At 56.2% G+C, this 19,219-nt stretch overlaps 8 protein-coding genes across 8 annotated transcripts; 6 read left to right on the forward strand and 2 right to left on the reverse strand.

The window, feature by feature from the left end:
- The first annotated feature begins 141 nt into the window (after positions 1-141).
- L226DRAFT_532933 (uncharacterized protein) lies at positions 142-1,009 on the forward strand. The gene has a single exon (XM_067680358.1). The coding sequence runs from the start codon at positions 311-313 to the stop codon at positions 623-625; it is 315 nt and encodes a 104-aa protein (XP_067537490.1). The 5' UTR covers positions 142-310; the 3' UTR covers positions 626-1,009.
- A 680-nt stretch (positions 1,010-1,689) lies between these two features.
- L226DRAFT_532935 (uncharacterized protein) lies at positions 1,690-2,130 on the reverse strand (the record flags this gene model as incomplete). The annotated part of the gene is made up of 2 exons (XM_067680359.1): positions 2,060-2,130; positions 1,690-2,008 (listed from the first exon to the last, which is right to left on the reverse strand). Exon 2 carries the CDS (start codon positions 1,967-1,969, stop codon positions 1,691-1,693), a length of 279 nt encoding a protein of 92 aa, XP_067537491.1. The 5' UTR covers positions 1,970-2,008; positions 2,060-2,130.
- Positions 2,131-4,088: 1,958 nt separating this feature from the next.
- Positions 4,089-5,874, reverse strand: L226DRAFT_602096 (STE3-domain-containing protein; the record flags this gene model as incomplete). Its single annotated transcript, XM_067685689.1, has 5 exons — positions 4,089-4,672; positions 4,702-5,284; positions 5,345-5,524; positions 5,585-5,707; positions 5,778-5,874. The coding sequence occupies 5 exons, from the start codon at positions 5,872-5,874 to the stop codon at positions 4,285-4,287; spliced, it is 1,371 nt and encodes a 456-aa protein (XP_067537492.1). The 3' UTR covers positions 4,089-4,284.
- A 2,222-nt stretch (positions 5,875-8,096) lies between these two features.
- L226DRAFT_611328 (uncharacterized protein) lies at positions 8,097-9,563 on the forward strand. Its single transcript, XM_067686275.1, has 3 exons — positions 8,097-8,382; positions 8,458-9,094; positions 9,150-9,563. Exons 1-3 carry the CDS (start codon positions 8,147-8,149, stop codon positions 9,429-9,431), a joined length of 1,155 nt encoding a protein of 384 aa, XP_067537493.1. The 5' UTR covers positions 8,097-8,146; the 3' UTR covers positions 9,432-9,563.
- A 1,345-nt stretch (positions 9,564-10,908) lies between these two features.
- On the forward strand, positions 10,909-12,176 carry L226DRAFT_551798 (uncharacterized protein; the record flags this gene model as incomplete). Its single annotated transcript, XM_067682842.1, has 3 exons — positions 10,909-11,141; positions 11,244-11,850; positions 11,907-12,176. The coding sequence occupies 3 exons, from the start codon at positions 10,909-10,911 to the stop codon at positions 12,174-12,176; spliced, it is 1,110 nt and encodes a 369-aa protein (XP_067537494.1).
- A 1,730-nt stretch (positions 12,177-13,906) lies between these two features.
- Positions 13,907-15,783, forward strand: L226DRAFT_569157 (STE3-domain-containing protein; the record flags this gene model as incomplete). Its single annotated transcript, XM_067684262.1, has 3 exons — positions 13,907-14,105; positions 14,157-14,324; positions 14,381-15,783. The coding sequence occupies 3 exons, from the start codon at positions 13,907-13,909 to the stop codon at positions 15,781-15,783; spliced, it is 1,770 nt and encodes a 589-aa protein (XP_067537495.1).
- A 630-nt stretch (positions 15,784-16,413) lies between these two features.
- On the forward strand, positions 16,414-17,970 carry L226DRAFT_459267 (uncharacterized protein; the record flags this gene model as incomplete). Its single annotated transcript, XM_067675502.1, has 2 exons — positions 16,414-16,750; positions 16,802-17,970. 2 exons carry the CDS (start codon positions 16,414-16,416, stop codon positions 17,968-17,970), a joined length of 1,506 nt encoding a protein of 501 aa, XP_067537496.1.
- A 140-nt stretch (positions 17,971-18,110) lies between these two features.
- On the forward strand, positions 18,111-19,157 carry L226DRAFT_354773 (uncharacterized protein). The gene is made up of 4 exons (XM_067674174.1): positions 18,111-18,240; positions 18,305-18,748; positions 18,814-18,918; positions 18,973-19,157. The coding sequence occupies exons 2-4, from the start codon at positions 18,314-18,316 to the stop codon at positions 19,069-19,071; spliced, it is 639 nt and encodes a 212-aa protein (XP_067537497.1). The 5' UTR covers positions 18,111-18,240; positions 18,305-18,313; the 3' UTR covers positions 19,072-19,157.
- The last annotated feature ends 62 nt before the right edge of the window (positions 19,158-19,219 follow it).

Genomic DNA, 19,219 nt, shown 5'->3' on the forward strand with positions numbered 1-19,219 from the left:
GCAACACGAGCAGCCAGTAGCATGCTCCGCGATTTCGTGGTTGTTCGGGCGAAACCTGCGCAGCCTGCGTATCATCCGGGAGTGTTTCGGGCAACTCCAGCAGGAATCGCCCGCGCGTGTGTGCGCGTTGCTCGACGCGCCATCCCTCACCTACTTCGAGCTTCGCGATGTCGACCTGATGGTACGTTTTCCGACTATGCCCGAGGTGTCGAGCTTCCACTGACGCGCCTTCAATCAGGGAACGTCTGTGGCTGGGAGCATTGACGAACTCGAAGATCTCGAGAGTGATGACGCGTTCCACAACGTGCCGATGCTGACAACAATCGTCTGGGAGCCGAGCTGGAGCAGTCGCCAAGCAAAGGCTGACCCGTCCTACTGGGACATAGTCTGTGATCGCCTGTGGGATTTAATCTTCCCATTCGGTCAAGGGTTGGTCTTCCTCCGTGAAGACCACGGGAGCGCGCACCTCTTGGGGAGCGGCGGGGAATTGGGGATCCCGGTCACAAGCACTCGGGTCGACGACAGCTGGTGGGAAATGGATTCTTGGGGCGAATCGTGGACTGCCTTACTGTGGGAGGTGATCACGATGCATGATGATCCAAGGGTGCGGCAACGGTACTTGTAGCGACGTGGACGGACCTAGGCGGGGAATATTGTGCTTGCAGAAGATCCCGGTATTGTGTAACTAGTGGTTCCATGTTTCATACGTGTATAGCAGCAATCGTGGCAGAACGCACTTGCGAAGACGTGAGTCAAGGGGTATTGATGCACGTACCGTCCGTCCCAAGCACTAGATGTCCACGGCACTCGGGTCCGTGTTGGGGGGCACCATTCAATGTAGCCGTCCCTTAATGAATACTCCGCGACGATGCTATGCAGGGTGATTGCTATGAAGAGCAGCGTCGTAAGACTGCGAGGACGAGTTTCTTGAGAGTCGGGTAAATTTGGTAGCAATCACTACATAACATGAGGACCTAGCATTTAGACGATGCTGCTGCCGGTCGTCACCAGTCATTCAGGAAGCCAGACGAGGTAGAGGATGCGATTTAGAACGGGCCCAGGTCACGACGGGTGCGAAAGGTCATGGCGGTCGGGAGCAGAAAATAGCGAGCGGCAGCGTTGCCTGCGCGCGCCGGCCACTCCTCCTTCCTCTGTCGCGATCAGAATGAACGTATGAAGCCTCAGTGCCTTCTCTGGTCCATGCGGATCGTGAAAAATGGCTCCGCATGTTGTCTGGTGAGTGCGCAATGTCTATGCGAGTCCACAGAGGATAGGTGCAATCTCAAGCGTTGCGGAGCGGACAGATTCGAAACATGGTGTCTCCGGATTGGGGTGTGAGGTAGCTTGTCGATGGTATGTCTGTCAACCTTTGTAGCCACAAACAGGGTTGAAGTCATCTCAGGCTCCGTTTGATCGACCTGGACACCTTCGCGAGCACTCGGGGGCAGCGTAAAAGACATCGCATTGATGCCGTGTTATAAATTACACCGATTCGCAATGCGAACAATCCTCTCGTCAAGAGTATCGCCTGATAACCTCATCTACCTGGAGGTCCTCTTGAGAGTGCGTAACTCATCGTCGCGCGTGTGCTCTGATGGCATGGAGCCCTTCCCAGTATGACTAGTGTTCCTGGATGTCACAGCGTTCAGCAACAACTGCAGAAGGGAATCGTGTATGGACTTACCAAGACTCAGGTGGCCCTCCAGCCGAGGTCGTCGAAGCGGTTCCTCGGGACGATGGTATAGTGCGGCTCCTCTTTTGAGGACTCGAAACGCACGCACCGTTCGCGCGGAAGCATGACCGCGAACGTCCGGACCTTCAAGAAAGCGAACACATCCTCCCGGACATCCTCGACATATTGCATCCCAGGGCCGAGGTCCTCCACGTCTCCCCAGGCCGGGAACCACACGAGCGTGCGCAAGCGTGGTAAGTCCTTGTTCAAGTGCTTGAAGCTATTGGGTCCGAACATTCCCAGTCTGTCGAACCTGCTCATCGAACGATGTGGCGCCTGCCGCACTTCGCTCAGTGGCACGCGTCTGCATCGTCGCGAGAGACTTACCTTCCATACAGGTTCCACCTCGGTAAACTCGAGGAGTTCAAGCTTGGGTAGTCTGAGCCGCACGTGGAAGCAGACCCACAGCGGATGATGGAGGACTGGGTGTCGGAGCGCTATGCGCAGACTGCGTAGCGTCGCAGCCATCGGACGGATCTCAGGGTAGAGCTCATGCTCCAACCTAAGACAGGCCACCCCGTGCAGGCTCAGCGCGACGAGGGGTGCAACCGGTTTCCCTGGCGAATCCGGAATGAGTGTACTCCTGAACAGGTGCGACGAGGTGTCGACCGTACGGACGCTCTGTGCGAGGTGAATCCCGGTCAGGCCAAGCGTCTTGATGTAGGCCTTGATTGCTCCTTCAAACTTGCTATTCGATACCCCACTTCTAGTAGACGTATCACGAGGGAAGACAAGGAAGGAGAGGTGTTCCGTCTTCCCGTCTCGCAGCGCATCTATGATCTCGACGAACCATTGACCCATGATTTGCGGGACCCGAGCTCCTGTCTCTTCCGTCCATTCAATCCTCAAGTCGCGAATCCAGGCCGCCCTGTGCGGATACTCGTTGAGGGCTGCATGAAAGGAGCGGAGGGCTCGGGGAGACGAGAGGGCGACCGTCTTGTATAGTGCCTCCGTGACGATGGGATTAAGGTACTTGCTGACTACCGCCAGCTGTGCGAGGTCGTCCTGCAGTTCAACGTACTTGCATATCTCTATCCAAGTCTCCGCCGGTAGGTGTACTGTGGTCTGAGGTTGGCATTAGCCATGGCTGACATCGGGTGGTTTCAGGTGGTGTGCTCACCGGATGCCAGCTTTGCAAGTGTATCCACAGATCGTCCACCCAGGATATTGAGGTGAGCGTACCAAGGCTATGATCACTCTGCTCAAAAGTTTTGGTTAGACGCAAGAACGATAGTGAAATGGTTGTGCAGAAGAGTCCGACATGCACAGTGGCACACTTACCGGGGAAGGAGCCTGCCAATGGCTTGGTTTCCATCGCCACGGCATTCGGGCTTCGATTTTCCTATTCATTTGAGCAGCTCAACTGGATGCGAGGCGTGATAGCGATGTAGAGAGGGTTCCTGAGGTGATTAAAGGTGAGTGGCGAATGGGAGTGGGCAGGCGGCTATGTGGGTTCGAACTCAACTCCACCGGTTGGGGAAATGCTTTGGAAATGATAAGCCCAAATTCTGTCTTCTTCGAATAAGGGAACATACTTATTCTCACACCCTAAGCCTAGCTTTCACGTCTTTATCCGCCAGCAAAAGTCCGGGAGCCTTTATTGACAACATGAAGGCTATCGCCGCTCGCATGGTAATAGAGGCATAGGAGGTTGGTTCATCTTTTCCGAATTCTTGTAAGCCGGAGATGATGCTTGCTTTGCAGTTCACCTAGTCACTGCGCAGGTTCAGAGACCGGCAGGGAAGACGAGATTTCTGTTACTCAAGTATTAGAAGCCTGTGGTTTCAAGCGTTACAAACTGCATTGGTCCGGAAGTGAGTAGTCTTCGGGAACCGGGCCGCCCCGCACGGCACCCTCTATGTATGTACGACTATAAGTACATCCACTCATGGGCTTGTGAGTACGATGAAGGCAGGTCGACTGCGCTTGCTGTCGCCATCCCGTAGGCAACAAGTTCTAAACGACGTCCTTATACATCGACCTGCTCGCAACAATGTGTACACACACAACGGCCTCTACTGGCTAGACACCCGAGTCCTCCTTGATCAGGGGGTAGTTACTCCGGAACGACAAGGTGAACACATCCTTCTGCGAATACCACACTTGACCAACTCGAAGACCAGCAGCACACGACTCTCAGCGAGAGCGAACATATCGTGAGACTTGCGTTCTATTCCGCAGCTAATGGAGACAACAACAACCACAACGCAAACTCTAACAGTAGAATACATATGAATATAATGATTAACCGCCAGCGCGGCCGAAGGAGTGTGTGCTAGTAGTGTCAATGTGAGGGGGTATGCAGCTAACAATACAGTGGAGGAGGGATCACGACCAGAAGACCAGAATCCGAAAGGAGGACGAACAGTGCAAGACGAGGAGGTAACACAGACGGCGAAGAAACATGAGGTGTTATGGGAGGAACGGAGATTGCGCAAGAATGCGTGTGACGGAGGAGAGGAGAGAGGATGAAGTGCGACGTTCGTGTGTCGGAGGTTCGGATTGAAGGTAGAGACGGAGACAGCGACGCAAGCAGAGACAGATGCATGGCCCTAGACCATGTCTATCGAATGGCGTACCGATGAGGGGACGTCTGCTTCCTGACGCGTCGGCGAGTGTGGGTTGTACGCGCGCGGTGGCTTCGGGAAGTCGATAATCGGGACGTTGGTGACGACGGGCGCGGAGATGGGCGCAGCGGTAAGATCCGCCGTGCCCTTCTCCAGCGAATCGACGGGGGAGGAGATGAAGGAGCTTGAGCTAGCAGTGCTCTCGATGGGCGAATACGGCGTCTTCTCCTCGATCTCGCTGATGGAGATGTTCGTCGACAGCTTGTCCGAGAAGCTGTCCAGCGAATCGCGACGCTTGCGCTGCACGAACGTCGGGATCGTCGCACGGCCGAAGCCAGACTTCGATCTGCGCACAACAGTATCAGCAAGCAGTCTCAAGTGAGTGATTGTAAAACGACATACCCAGTGGACGTGAAGCCGCTGCCGCTGCGGTCCATGGTGGTAATACCCACGCGCTTCGCCACAGACGAGAGCGCGAGCTTGTAGTGCTTGCGAGCCTCCTCAGCAAGGCCGAAGAAGCAGAAGAAGAGCAGCGCGCAACCGATCGGGGCCCACACGCGGAAGTTCATGACCTTGATCAGCTCTGGCGACGAACGCCACGCGATCGCGGACATGGAGTTCACGCGCGAGAACTTGTAGTGGAGATCCGCGAGCCCACGGTACTCGTAGATCGGCGCGACGCGCAGGTTCTCGACGATGTTGTAGATCGTGAGAGGGATAGTGAAGAGGATCTCGATCGACGCGAGACCCATAAGGCGGAAGTAGCGGTTGAACGTCAAGTTGTTGTTCGACGCCATCAGCTCGTTGAACTGCCGCCGCCGCTGGAAGAACGCGCGGAGGGTGAGGATGCAGAACGTCGCGGATACGAGCCCGATTGGAATCGGCCAGCAGACGTAGAGGACATAAGCGAGCCAGGTGTTCGGGTACTCCTCAATGCATCCGATGCCCTCCAGAATGTCGAAGCGGTGGCCCTGGTAGAACCAGTCTGTGAATCGCAATGGATGTTAGGATAAGCAGAGGGAGAGCATGTGGACGATGTACGCACACAAACCGACTTCGATGATCGGGATTCCCAGACCGATGGCAAGGTCGGTGAGAAGGTTGCGCCGCTTGTCAGCCCGGGTGATCGACACCGCGGAGACGTTGGCGATGTGGTAGAGGCGGCGGTTGATGACGAGAGACGCGCAGCAGACACCGAGACTAGACGCGATGTTGAAGCGGGTCGCTGAATAGATAGCGGTCAGTCTCGCGCGAGACTTCGCCACAGTGCAGGTTGAGGACTCACTGATATCGCACCAAACCGGAGCCACGTTGATCGCGTTGTCCCTCCAGATCATCATGTTGATGAACTGGATGAGACACTGGCCACCCATCCAGAAGATGTAGAGCACGCAGCCGACGTTCCATGCTATACACGCGCACCCCGTTAGAACTCTGCTCTGTCCGCCACTTGTCACAGAAGAGCGTGCATGACGTACCTTCCAAGTGCCAGTAAAGCGGAACGGAAATGAGAATAAAACCGAGCAGCGAGAACGCCGCGTTGATGTCGACCTGAACCAGCCAAGGGACAGCCATTTCGATGAAGACCAGTGATATTCGGTGCTACTGAGAGTGTACAGCGGTACAGAAGCAGTAGGCAGGGGGCGGCCGGTGCGTCAGGAGGGCTGCGCTGAGAAGCGGGGATGGGGAAGCTCGCGATGTGCAGCGGAGGAGCGACTGCTGGGCCCAACCCATCCGTCCTCGTCCTACTTTAATCCATCCACACCGTCGCAAGCTAGCGCACCAATTCGGGCGCAACCTTGTACTCGGCTACGCTCGCGGCAATCGCAGAGACAGCGAGACGCTGTATTCGGTTTTCACCTTGACTTTCCTAATCCGGACACTAGTTTGTACTCGCGCTGGATATGGGCTTCCATCGGTGATCTCGACATGTGGCGGGCTGGTCACCGGGGGAAAACTTGGATTCTGTGCAGAATCACAGGCGACGTATTCCCAGGCCTATGCTAAATGCAGAATCAAAGGGGAGGCCAGAGAAGGAAGGCTGTAACTCTGACCTAATTGGATTTCCCTTTGACATTCGCCTATGAACGGCTTCCTGACCTCGCGCAAATCGCTGCGGGCCGTCGTCGCGACAGGCAAAGCGCTGTAGAGATGCTGCCAAGGTACAAGGCAAGGTGAATGTAGCAGTTGAATTGTGCTGCAGACAATGTCGCTAGGTACTGAGCGTCAGTGTAGGACCGCCGTGCCGCAATACAGTCCGAGTAATGCCATGTTCTCTGCGACAGAGGAAACAAGCATGTCGTCGGATTGAGAAGAAAGCCAGTCGTGCCCTAGAGTCGTCTATCGCGGTGCTTGTAAAGAAGAACACTGGAGTAAGGCGCTGTAGTAGTAGACATCGAGTGTCATGCCGACGAGTCGCCAAAGTACGCAAGTACTGTCGCTGGGGGAGAGCTGGGGAGAGAAAGGAGTCCAGAGGAGCGTACGGAAAGCGGTAGCAAAGGAAGGACGTGCGGGAGGCACCTCCAGAGGATGGGAGATATATGTAGGACCGACGCTCTATTGTCTTGGATGCGGGTGGCACTAGCGCCCGTCAGCTATTGTCTTGCCATCGGGCGATCAGATCTGCTTACCCCGGCCCGCGGGCCGCAACCTGCCCGCAACGCTCCTCGAGGTCGACCGTGACGAGCCTGCACAAGACCATGTCCATCTCAGTTGGTGCTTGTGAGTTTGGACTACTAGAATACCCCCAAAGCCAAGATCCTGAGACAGGTTTTCAGTGTGAGCGTCGCCCACTGGCATGAGGACAAACAAGACTTACAGGGAAGCAGCCAAGGGAAAAGTCCCTCAGTCGAAGCGTCGCTGTCGTCGTTCTGCCGTGAAGGGGTGAATGGCTTCACCGGCTCGCTCGGAGTGGTTATGAGAGAGCCGTGAAGCCCAGTTCAATCCGAGACGATGCCACCCGAATGGTGCCCAGAACCTTGCTAATTTGATGGAAAGCATCTGCGCTCTGTTGCACTGCTTTTCTGAAAGACGTTCTCACAGGCAGAAGGATATGGCTCACAAACGCGAGAGGAAGTTTGCATTGCTAACTGAGTGTTCGCTAACACGGGTTGCGCCTGGTCGCGACTCGCAACCACCAAGTCCCAGCGCCTCGCCGGGAATAGACGTTCGTCCAAGGCCTGAAGGAATGACATTCGAGACTTACGGTTAGTCTATGACCACCGTCAGAATCAAAGAGGTGGACGCATCGCATTTTGCAGGTCTCCCTCCTCGAGTGAGGCTCCTGCCTTCCACAGTTGCGGCCTTGAACATGGGCGACTCGAACTTGAAGCTTGAAGCGTGACCGAGGCAGCATATCATTGTCAAGTACCTTGGTGGAAAAAGACAGCAAGCACACGTATCTTGACCTGAGACAGGTCCAGACGGAGGCTGAAGATGTGGTCAGGCTGGATGCGACGCTGCAGTCTCTTTCACTGCGGTAGGGGCGTTCAGCCACCAAGATCTGATCGGGCGACCGTCTGGGGTCTAGACGCTTGACCTTCTCTAGTCGTCGCTCGATACTTGAGCCTGTCCAGCAACAACTACATAGTGAACTATCACCAGCATCTTCTCCCCGAGGCCTGCTGTATATGTAATGACTAGTAACTTGGGCGACTAGACGCAACACCGTACGAAGCGAACCGATGCGCCCGCCATCACTCCGCCATCAGGCTGCCACGCGCCGGGTCGGGATGCCGCGTTGAGTAAGTACCTACTTACCGTAACCCTGACTATAGCTGCTACTACTTACTCGCCCGCTTCTTCAATACAACACTCGACCGGCCCCCCGCCATTACAGGCTTACAGAATGAGGACACTCTCTCATGTCACCCTCCAATTGCCCAGCGACATGCCGATTTACAAAAACCAAGAAGTGCTCGTCCGCATCCGCAACGCAGCGCTCTATAACGGCGGCCATGCCCCGAATCTTCGAGACCAGTACATCGAGTGCTCGAACAACCTCTCGCGCACTTCGCTCAGCAGCCTCTTCAAGCCCGGGATCGACGAAGGTGATGGCGAGAAAGTGCTCGAGATCGGCCTCCGGTAAATTTTTCGCAAAAGTCAATATGTCGTGGTGCATAAACTAAAGACCTGAACTTGCTACGCGCATCCTCATAGGTATTACTCCGGATGCTCTGCCACGCGAGCAAACATCCACCGGGCTATCTTCGTGTGGGAGATGATCACGAACCCTGAGCACGAATTCGCTATTCCCCCCGCCCGCGTCTCGCGCTCTCTCCTCGCACGCGCATACTCCTGCCTCTCCCACGCCTATTTCGAGCTACACCAGTATGCCTGCAAAGGAAAGGCGGTCGAACGTGACCAAACGCTCCCCCAGTTTCAGCATCACCCCCTTCCGACGTGCACGCCAAATCCCGACCTCGCGAACGACCTGCTCTACGTGTCGGCATTGTACGCAAACGGCTCTGTACAGCAAGGACTAGTTAGTCCTGCAGTCCTGTCTACTGCGTTCCTGATTTTGAGCCTCGGGAAGCGCGACGGGGTGGACCCCAAGCGCAGCGTCCGGTTCAGAGGCCTAACGTACCTCTGGCGGGCGGCGGAGGCGCGCGCGAAGGAGTACGAGAGGGAGCAGAGGAAGCAGGCAGCCAAGGTCGCCAAGGCGCCGAACGCTTACCTGTGCGCCACTCCGGGGTGTGGTATCGCTGGAAACCAGAAGAAGGCGTTGAGGAAGTGTGGTGGACCGTGCCCAAAGGCGCGGAAGCCGCACTACTGCAGTATCGAGTGCCAGAAAAAGGTGCAATGACAGCTTCTTGCTCGACAGAGACTTTTTTTTTCTAATGTTGTGATAGGACTGGAATTCCCACAAGCCGTATTGCATGCCTGACGATGAACTGGCGGCATGTCCTCCGGAACCTCGAATGGACGATGCTCCACAGTTGAACGCCGATGACAACGCGATCCCCATCCCTCCGGAGATTCCAGACCCCTACTACGAGGGTCCCTTGCGCGCTATCGAGATGGATGTTCCTGGACAAGGCAGAGTGCGCTTGGAGTCGCGGAACCTCACGCCGGCCGTGCTGCGGTGGATGCGCGATGCCGCGGTGGCGCGGAGCCATATGACGGGAAGATAATCTTTCTTTACGATACTCCTGCTGCTAAATTGCTCTCCACCGACCATGGTGTTCGATACTAATCTGTGCAAAGCCAGTTGTTGTGAGCCCTGGAAAGTCTGCTTCAGGCTCCAGCCGCAGTAACCCCCTTCCTCTCAACGATCGTCTCATACTGCCTTGCAGAGCTGTTCAAATTTCGCTTCAAGTTGTCGCTCAGCTGGGTCTGGGTACGACGGCGTCTTCTGGAGACCACCCTCACCTTTCGGCGTGCCACCAATGTTCCGTCTTGCCATCGGGGCGATCAGATCTGAGTGGCATAACTTACCCGCTTCAACTGGCGCGACGACGAGGAGACAGAGGCAGAAGTCTGTGTTCTCCTGAGTCCTCAGTGGGTTCTTGTGAGACTATGTGTACATTCAATCACCACCATGAGATAGAAGGTCAGCGGGCTAAGCTGACGCTGTATAGATACGGTAAGATACCGACAGTACTTGCCGGGAATACAGGTAAGTATCCAACTGAGGGGAAGTCCTGGGCTGAGCAAAGTCCGGTGTTCCATCCGCTCTCTTCGTTCCGCCATGGCGTTCACCGATTCGCTCGTCCCGAGGGTCGTGAAGCCCTTTTCGAACCTGTTCGGGGGGCGATGCCGTCCGAAACGGCGCCCAGAATGTCCCCAACTTGATGGAACGTATCTGCGCTCTGTTGTACTGATCTTTTAGGGCTCTGTTGTACTGATCTTTTAGGGCGAGTTACGGGTCTTGCAAGAGAATATGGCTCACGAAAGGTAGGAGGTTTGAGCTGCTAACTGAGAGTGTTCGCCAACACAGGGGTTGCGCGGTCGGCAATCATCCAATTCCCAGCGTCTGACCGTGAATAGACGTTCCCCCGAGACTCAGATGGATCGTCCTGGGATCTGCATTTTAGCCAAGGGCCATGAAAAGCAAAGATGTGGGCGCACCTTGGTTTGCCAGCTTCCTCTCTTCCGAGTCTCTTCGCCTTTACACGGGGAGACGACGCAGACTGAAGCATGGCCAAAATTCTGCAATGGACAAGGATATATGGTACTTGTCGGAAACCAAACGAAGACGTGCAAACATGTCGAGCTGAAGGATGTGGTTCAGAGGAGTGCGGTCCATACGTCTCTGCGGTAGGGGCGTTCAGCCACCAAGATCTGATCGGGCGACCCAGTCTAGGGCGCAAGCGCTCGAAGTTGACCTTCTCCTCGCCGATGCTGGTCGAGTAACGGATTGTTGCTATCTTCTGCTTGTGGCCTGGTATGAAAGCAGCAGCAGGAGGGTAATTCACTTGGGCGACCAGATGCGTACTATGGCCGACGAGTTACGAAGTGAACCGATGCAGCCGCCACCAGATCGCCACGCGGCCACTCGGAATACCGACGCTCGCCCGACGCCTAGTGCAATCGAACTTGAACTGCTACATACATATCACTCTCCAGCTTCTAACGACACTACCGGGCTGACACATACAGGCCAACAAAATGAGGACTTTACAACAGTTCACTCTCGAATTTCCCCCCGACATGCCGTTTTTCGAGAACGAAGAAGTGCTCATCCGCATCCGCAACGGAGCACTGTATGACCACCGCCATGTACCTGATCTACGAGATCAGTTCATTGAGTGCTCAAATCATCTTTCGCCCAACCCATTCGTCAGTCTTTTGCCTGGAATTGACGAGGGTGATGGCGAGAAAATCCTCGATATTGGCATGCGGTAATTTTTGTTGCACCTCTGATTCCCTAATCTCTGAACAAGTTGTATGCATACTGACTGATGCGGCCACCTTGACAGGTACTACTCTGGATGAACCGTCAGGCAGGCGAACATCCACCGCGCTCTCTATGTGTGGGAGATGATCACGGATCCCGAGCACGACACTGCTGTTCCCCCCGCCCACATCACGCGCTCGCTCCTCGCACGTGCCTACTCATGTCTCGCCCACGCCTACTTCGAGCTACACCAGTACGCCTATGAAGGCAGGGCTGTGGAACGCGATCTGACCCTCCCCGTCTACTACCCCCTCCCGACGAGCAGGCCAAACCCCACGCTTGCGAATGACTTGCTCTACCTGTCGGCGCTATACGCGGACGCCGCTGCAAAGCAAGGACTCGTCAGTCCCGTGGTCTTGTACACCGCATCTTGGATCCTCAGACTTGGAAAGCGTGACGGGGTGGATCCCAAACGCAGCGCTCGGTACGGAGGCCTGACAGACCTCTGGCGGGCGGAGGAAGTGCGCACAAAGGAGTACGAGGAGGAACAACGGAAGAAGGCGGCAAAGGTCGCTAAGGCGCCGAACGCGTACCATTGCGCTGCGCCGGGGTGCGGGGTCGCTGGAAATCAGAAGAAGGCAATGATGAAGTGTGGTGGACGGTGCCCGATTGCCTGGAAGCCGCATTACTGCAGCAAGGAGTGCCAGAAGAAGGTGCGACAGTAACATCTCGCTCGGCGTAGACCTGTGTTGACTGGTTCTCATTACAGGACTGGAAGGCCCACAAGCCATACTGCAAGCCTGACGACGAGCTCGATATGCGTCCCCCGGAACCTGAAGTGGACGGTGCTCCCCAGCTCAACGCCGACGACAACACGATCCCCATCCCTCCGGAGATTCCTGACTCGAGCTATGAGGGCCCCGAGCGTGCTATCGAATTGGATATCCCTGGACAAGGCAGGGTGCGTTTGGAGTCGCGCAATCTCACGCCGGCTGTACTGCGGTGGATGCGCGATATTGCGATGGTGACGCAACGGTGAACGGTGACTTGCGCAAAATGTACTTCATACTGAATGGCATGAGATATCAGCTTGGCGCGCCCTGTGGATACATCGCCTGATACACAACGGTCACGAAGGTGAAGTGTTTCCATAGTCTCTTGGCTTTCAGGCCTGCGAGGATCAGGCCTGCGAGGGACATCTTCCAAGTCGAAGAAGCTGACCTGTAGAGCTCGCCGGAGTCCCGTTCGCTTCCCGACGTTGCAGCGGGTACCCCTCAGATAAGAGCATTCCGTCTCGTTCAGCCCTCCTCTTCCCACTCCATCTCCATCTCCATCTCCTCGTACGTGCCTCTCCTGGGGGGTCTTTGATCTCCTGGTATACCGTCCCCTTGGGCGGGGTGTAATACTTTACTTCCCACCATCCTCGATTTCTCGCTTCTTGCGAACGGTGCCCAAGCTCTTGGGGGCCACTTTGACTTCGTGGACCCTCCTGTCGGAGTGGCCATCGCTGCATCAGGTGAGTTCTCGTCGAGATCAATATGTCGAGCCTACTGGCACTCATTCCTCTCTGCGGACTTCGTTGCCCGTCGCCAGTAGACTTTCGCCCCCGGAGATCAAGGAAGACACGCACTGATTACGCATACTTCCTCATCTATCCTACCATAAAATCATTTTGCATCTTCAGCTTTTCTGTACGTTTACTTTATGGACTATTCATGTCGGAATAGTGATCTATCAAGCTACGGCGGGAGATGCATTCAAGAAGGGCATCCTGCGGGAGTCCCGGGCCGCACGAACATCGGTGATTGCCGAGACAGGCGCCATCCAAAACCTCTCCAGAGGTTCACTAGTTCACTCCTTCCACAGCAAGCTTGACCACTCTCGTTAGCCGCATCCTATTCGAAACGGTATCGTACATTGCGCACAAAAAAGCTGCCGATGTATCACACGAAACTATCACGCTGTGTTTTGCGAGCAACGTCGCCACCCAACGAATACGTGGCAACTCTCTCCTCCTGTTTTCCCCGGGGTCGTCAACTTCACGCTTTGCACCTGACAAGGGAAGCATCCTGCAGCAGGATGGCTACCGATGCCATAATGGTGCCAGGTGTTTGATTCGTTGCCGTTAACCGTATCGGACATCTCAGAGTCCGATCTACCACGCCGACCAAGGATTCGTTGTCTGACTCGCTGGTGAGTGAATCGACTTCCTTTCAACTTTCCTAATCCTCTGTTCTCATTATTATCTCCAGTGACCAAGTCCCCGAGAGCGTGGGCTACTCGTGCCCAGGTAGCCGAGTCTACCTTCCGGAGGACTTGCCAAATTCGACCATTACATAGAAACTTCCTTTCCTGGCCGCCCCAATCAAGCACCTCCTTTCGGACCCTCACTTATGTTCGCCTCTCTCGAAGCAGTGCAAACGACCGTTGTGCGCGTCATGCAATCGCTGAAATGCACTAGAAGGCGCGGCAGCACAGGCTCGAGGTGGACGTGGCGCCGACTCGTTTTATGCTCTGATCGTCCATCCTTGTTCTCTCCTCGCCGACTCGGGGCCTCGGAGAACCCAGTTCAGTAAGCGAATACGATGATAATGCCGCCGTCAGGGTTTGGCTTGGGTTCTTCGCTGCCCACACCATTATACCCAAACCTAAACTCTCGCTCGACGCGACGCCCGACACACTCCCTTCCTTCTCCCGCCTCCCGCAGCCTCTGTGCGATACCTAGACAGGTCCCTGATAGCCAACGGGAGACGATTGACGACAACAACGATGCATACCGAGCTCCCGGTTGTCTCTTTCCTTTGCATGGGCCTCCTGCTCCTGCTGTCGCCTATTTACCTGCACACACGCAATGTCGCTGCCATCTCGCTAGCAGCATGGCTCGTCGTCTGTAACCTCGTTCATGGAGTAAACGCCCTGTTATGGTCCGGAAATGACGACGTCCATGTCCCTGCGTGGTGCGATATCAGTACGTTGAGCCAGTCCAAACTTCGAGACGCGGGAAGCTAACGTGCCACAGTGTCGAGAGTCCTGCTCGCCGCGCAGATAGCGCTACCTGGGTGTGCGCTCGCGATAGCGAGAAAGCTCAGACAGTGCGCGATCGGGCAGGAAGTCACACAGCGAGCCCATACATACATGCAAGACCTTACATTCTGCCTAATCATCCCTCTCGCTTACATCCTTCTCCGTGAGTCCCGCCGCAGCGTCCTTTTACAACTGAACACTGACTCACAGGTGCGTCAGATGTTATCGTGCAACCCCATCGTTTCGACATCATCACCGACTTCGGATGCTCGGCCTCTATCTATACCTCATCCGTCTCCCTAATTATCATCTGGATTCCGCCTCTCATCGTCTGTAGCACTACTTTCGCGTTCGCCTTCCTCGCCATTCGCGCCCGCCTGGATAGCGGCCTTGTCTTTTTCAGCCACATGCAGGACTCTCCCCGTCTGAACATCTTCGCTTTCATCCGGCCCCTCGCCACATCGTTCCTCATCGCCGCTATCTCCTATGCAACTACCATCTATGCCATGTATGCACGGATCTCCGCGATCGGCGGGCTGAAGACCTGGTCGACCGATACATGGAGTGGCGTACACGCGCACATGTCGGAGATCTTCATCGTCCCTTCCGACTCGGGTATCGACCGTGTGAGGACAGAGGTCGAGTGGTGGGTCGTGCCTGCCAGCTCGTTCGTCCTCATCGTCATGATGTTCCTCGGACTGATCGGTCGAGCAACGGACGACAGCTCGCGCGGCTACCAGGTCCTCTCACGGTGGTTTCGCACCACGATCCTCAGACGACCAGTCCGTGATCCCATTATCTTCTCCTCAAGTTCGTTCCCGCCGCAGACTCTGAGCAGCACGCCGTCGTCCCCGACGCTGGTCGGAGACGCCAAGTCGCTCGCCTCGGAGGACGTGTGGAACCCGGTAGGTGCCGGCCCGGCGAAGCTCAAGCTAGCCAACTTGGCGAAACTTGCTATCCCAGAGAGACCGCAGTCTTCCTCGACGTGCGCGTCTCAGGAGGGTGATGATGCATTCGTTCAGTCGACTCTGAACTACATCGAGTCGCCTACGGGCCGCGAGGCACTTGGTCTCCCGCCGTTCCCTCCTGCGTTGTACTCGCCTTCTCGGCATCAGGATGACGCTTCTCCGCCTCCGGCCATATTCCTGCCGCCGCCAGCTGTCTCCAAGGACAAGGACAAGGCACGGCCGAGTTCCATCCTGGCCGCACCGTGGCCTCGTCCTCCTTCGACAGTACCTACCTCTCCCCGCACCCCGTCTCCCAAGTCAAGCATCACCCCGATCAACGTCCAGCCACCCTCTCCCGCGCCACCCGGGCACGCAACCGAGCGCCCCACAAGCGTCCTCTCCCTTACGACCAGCATGGCTTCCTCCACGATCAGCATGAGCGCGTACGGCTCGTTCTACGACGACTTGGAGCCGCATGTCGTACCGTTCCAGGACCACCTGTCGGACTCGGAGGATGCAGGCCCGGGCCTCGCGGTGCCGAGACATGTGCGGAAGATGCGGAGCCGGGACATGTTGCCTCGAGGTTTTAGCACGGGCTCGCGCAAGGGTCGGAGACAAGGGTCTGACGGGCTCTCGGGTGGGATCCATATGACGGTGGTGAAAGAGATGGTTTAGGTTGCGGACAATCCTCGAGGCTTGTGTTGTATTTCCATTCATTTTTTCGGTGTTTGCGTTGAGCTGTTAGAGCTCTCCCCTGCCGAGCAGACTTTCTCCGCACAGAACATGTTCTATCCCTCCTGTATTTCCTTCTCTTACCTGTAGCATACAACCAATCTGTAGCATTTTCACCAATTCCTCTTACGAGATTCTGGCTGCAGCTGTGCCTGGCGTGGGCGGGCCGCGGCCGGCTACCCGACTGGCGCCTCTTGTTCCTTTTCTTGGAACGCCGGATGCGGGGTATTCCCTTACTGGGTGTGTCATCAGCGACCTCTTTGTCTCCAACCACGACGACGACCAGTTCTTCGACGGCGAGCACTGCGTGTTGCACGCAGAATGTCAGTGCTGACCCGGTCCTAGTACCTCAACACGCACCCAAACTGCGGTCACAACGCGGTATACGCACGGTTGCCCTGCGCCCATACACTTCTTTACCCGCTCGAAGCCCGGACGCGTCCTCGCACACGACCAACTTCCCACTTTCTCTCATCTACGACTATGGCGCATCGAACTGCGGAGGCGGGGCCATCAAAGATTAAGACACCACCCACGAAGGGCCTGAATGGCCTGATGGGGGCGGGGGCGAGCATGGACGATTTGGAGGTGGACGTTGAGGTCGAGAGCGTGAGTGATTCTGCGAGTGAAGACGAGTCTCCGGAAAGCGAGTACCACGACGCCGTCTCCCCGAGCCCTGATAGGAAGGGCAAAGGTCGCGCAACACCTTCCCCATTCTCGTCTCCAAGGAAGACACCCGCCAGGGAGGAGACGTCGAAGTCGAGGAGCATGGCCTCGTGGGCGGACTTGGACCTGTCCATCATCGTCGCCCTCGTCTCGCCCATCGGCAACTGGCTGACTGGAGGCGACCACATCAAGAACGTCTTCCTCATCATCCTGCTCATCTTTTACCTGCACCAAATCGTCGAAAGTACGTTCAGGCACAGACTCCACGCTTGGCAATGACTGACTATATGCGCAGTTCCATGGCAGCTGTACCTCTCCGCGCGTCCTCGCCAGTCTACACGACGCGTACCGTCTCGCTATGCGGACGAGGACGAGAAGGTTGCGTACCTCACCGCGCTCGCGCAGAGCGAGCTGCACCGGAGTGAGATCCTGTATTTGGGTCTTTCCATCCTCTCACCATTCATCGGAGCGGTCTTCCTCGGTCGCGTCCTCTCGGCGCTCGGCGACGGCGCCGCCCTCTCGTGGTTTAGTACTACCCTCTTCGTCCTCGCCACAGGCATCCGGCCATGGTCGCATCTCATCAACCGACTGCAGGACCGCACGCAAGAACTCCACAGTGCCCTCCATTATCCCGATGAAGACTCACTCGCGAGTCGCTACGAGGAGAACGAGCGCACCCTGCACGCGGCCCTGAAGCGCATCGAGTCTCTCGAGCGCGAGTTGGACCACCTGCAGGAGCACGTGAAGCATGTCGAGCAACTCCGCGAAGTCTGCGACGACCTCTCCGAATACCTTGGCGACGTTGAGCGTACGATCAAGCGCAATGAGCGCAAGGCAGACGCTGCCCGCGCGGCGCAGAGCGTTCGTCTTACTACGGTCGAGCAAGCGCTCGTGGAAGTGGAGCAACGGCGCAAGAGAGACATCGCTGCCTTCGAGGCTGCCGGGATCCGCATGCCAGATCGCGAAACGTTGTTCAAGCAAGCACGTTTGGCCGTCGCTTGTTTCGTCGACAAGGCCCTCTCTATCCCTCGCACCATCATCCTCCTTGGGCTCGACGATCCCAATTCTCAGCCCGAGCACGAGAAGCTCCGTCTCTCTACCAATGGCCATGCAAACGGGCATGCAAACGGCACCAACCCCTCCATCCACCCGCATATCCGCAGCCCCGACCGCGAGAAGCACTTCTCTCACTTTGGTGTCCCTACCCTCGCCACCATCCCAGAGGCCGACGACTCGGATTCGGAAGAGACGTTCGTCGACGCCGACAGGGAATGGCCGACCTCTCCGTCGCGTAAAGGCAGCAGGAGCAGGAGCGTCAGCGGTACGCACGTTCCGAAAGCGCGTGGGGCCAGGCAGAAGGCGTTCGACTACGCGCAGTGCATCGTGCTCTGGCCGTATCGGTTCAGCGTGCGCGTGCTTGTCGCTGTCTTCCCTACTGCCAAAGGTATCCTTCCTCGTGTATGAATAGGTCATGGACTTTGAAAGTGCTTTCTTGGACCATTTATTGCATGTCTCTCTCTCACCCCTGTTGCCGTCGCGCTCGAGTTCGTTCGTTCCGTCTGTATCGTCTCGCTCGCTGTTGTGTCTTCCATAGTTTCTCGTGTATCACTGTGCCTTCGCTGTGCGCTGTAGCTATTCACCAGTTATATCCACTCCATCGTTCACAATTCCCATCTGTCGTTCTGTCGTTGATGATACGAAACCTATCCCTTGTCTCGGGGGACTCTACAGAATGTTGGTATCGTGACTACTCCTCGTGCCTCGTGAAGTAACGCTTGCTGACGCTGTTTTGGTTCAGTTTCAGATAATGTGGGCACGCTGCCGCAGCATGTACTTAACTTTTGGCTGCAATCCAGAACATCCCGGAGCGGACCGGCGGGACCGCCTCTGTTCGGTTCACCATCCCATGGGGCCTCCTGGTGGCGCGCATGCCAGCTTCCGCCCAGACTGGGGTATAAGAGCACGGCTTCCAACATACGACGTTGCCGTCTTGTCTCTCCAGAAACCACCGCCACTATCTCTTCGTTGTATGCGCATATCTTCGTACCTCAACCATTCAAATTCCGTCCATCCGATGTTCACGGTCCACCACCCTACCTCGTCCTCCCGACTTCGCCCATGCTCCACGGCCGACCACCCCCGGGGCTTCCGCCTTTCGTATGCGGTGCCTATGCACATGCTCGCTACTTGGTCATGCTCGACTTTGCGGACGATGTTCCTTGGCGGGCGCCACCTCGGAAAGGTGAGTTCGTCTTCAATCCGTCGCTGCTGGGCTTCGTTCTAACTGCACTAATGTGCTCTGGTCAGCCCCTCGTCCTGTTTTCGTCGCATTCCCGACCCTGCTTGAAGTTCAAGGCAAAAATACGAGAACAGATCGAGTGTGCTAGTGATCCTGAGCCGTTGACTTGGTGGGTGTGTCCGCTCTGTTTTCGCGTAGTGCCGCTGCTTATTTCAGCACCTACACAGGTCCGCTCGCGACACTCGTGCACGTCGTCAATCTCTGCTCCGGCTCGACTTCCAGCTTTATCAAACGCAAAAGGCTCGGATTTCCCCTGCAGACAGTGATCAATCTGTAGCTTTCCAGTTGTGGAAGTCGTTCTGTCTTCAAACTTGTAACTCCGTGCATGGGCAGAATATGATATATATGCGCGAGAACACATCATCGAAGACAGATAGTACACAGGCATGGATGGTAGCAGGAAACAGAACGGAT

This window comes from Lentinus tigrinus (assembly GCF_003813185.1).
Source record: "Lentinus tigrinus ALCF2SS1-7 unplaced genomic scaffold L226scaffold_7, whole genome shotgun sequence".
Classification (NCBI taxonomy): Eukaryota; Fungi; Basidiomycota; class Agaricomycetes; order Polyporales; family Polyporaceae; genus Lentinus; species Lentinus tigrinus.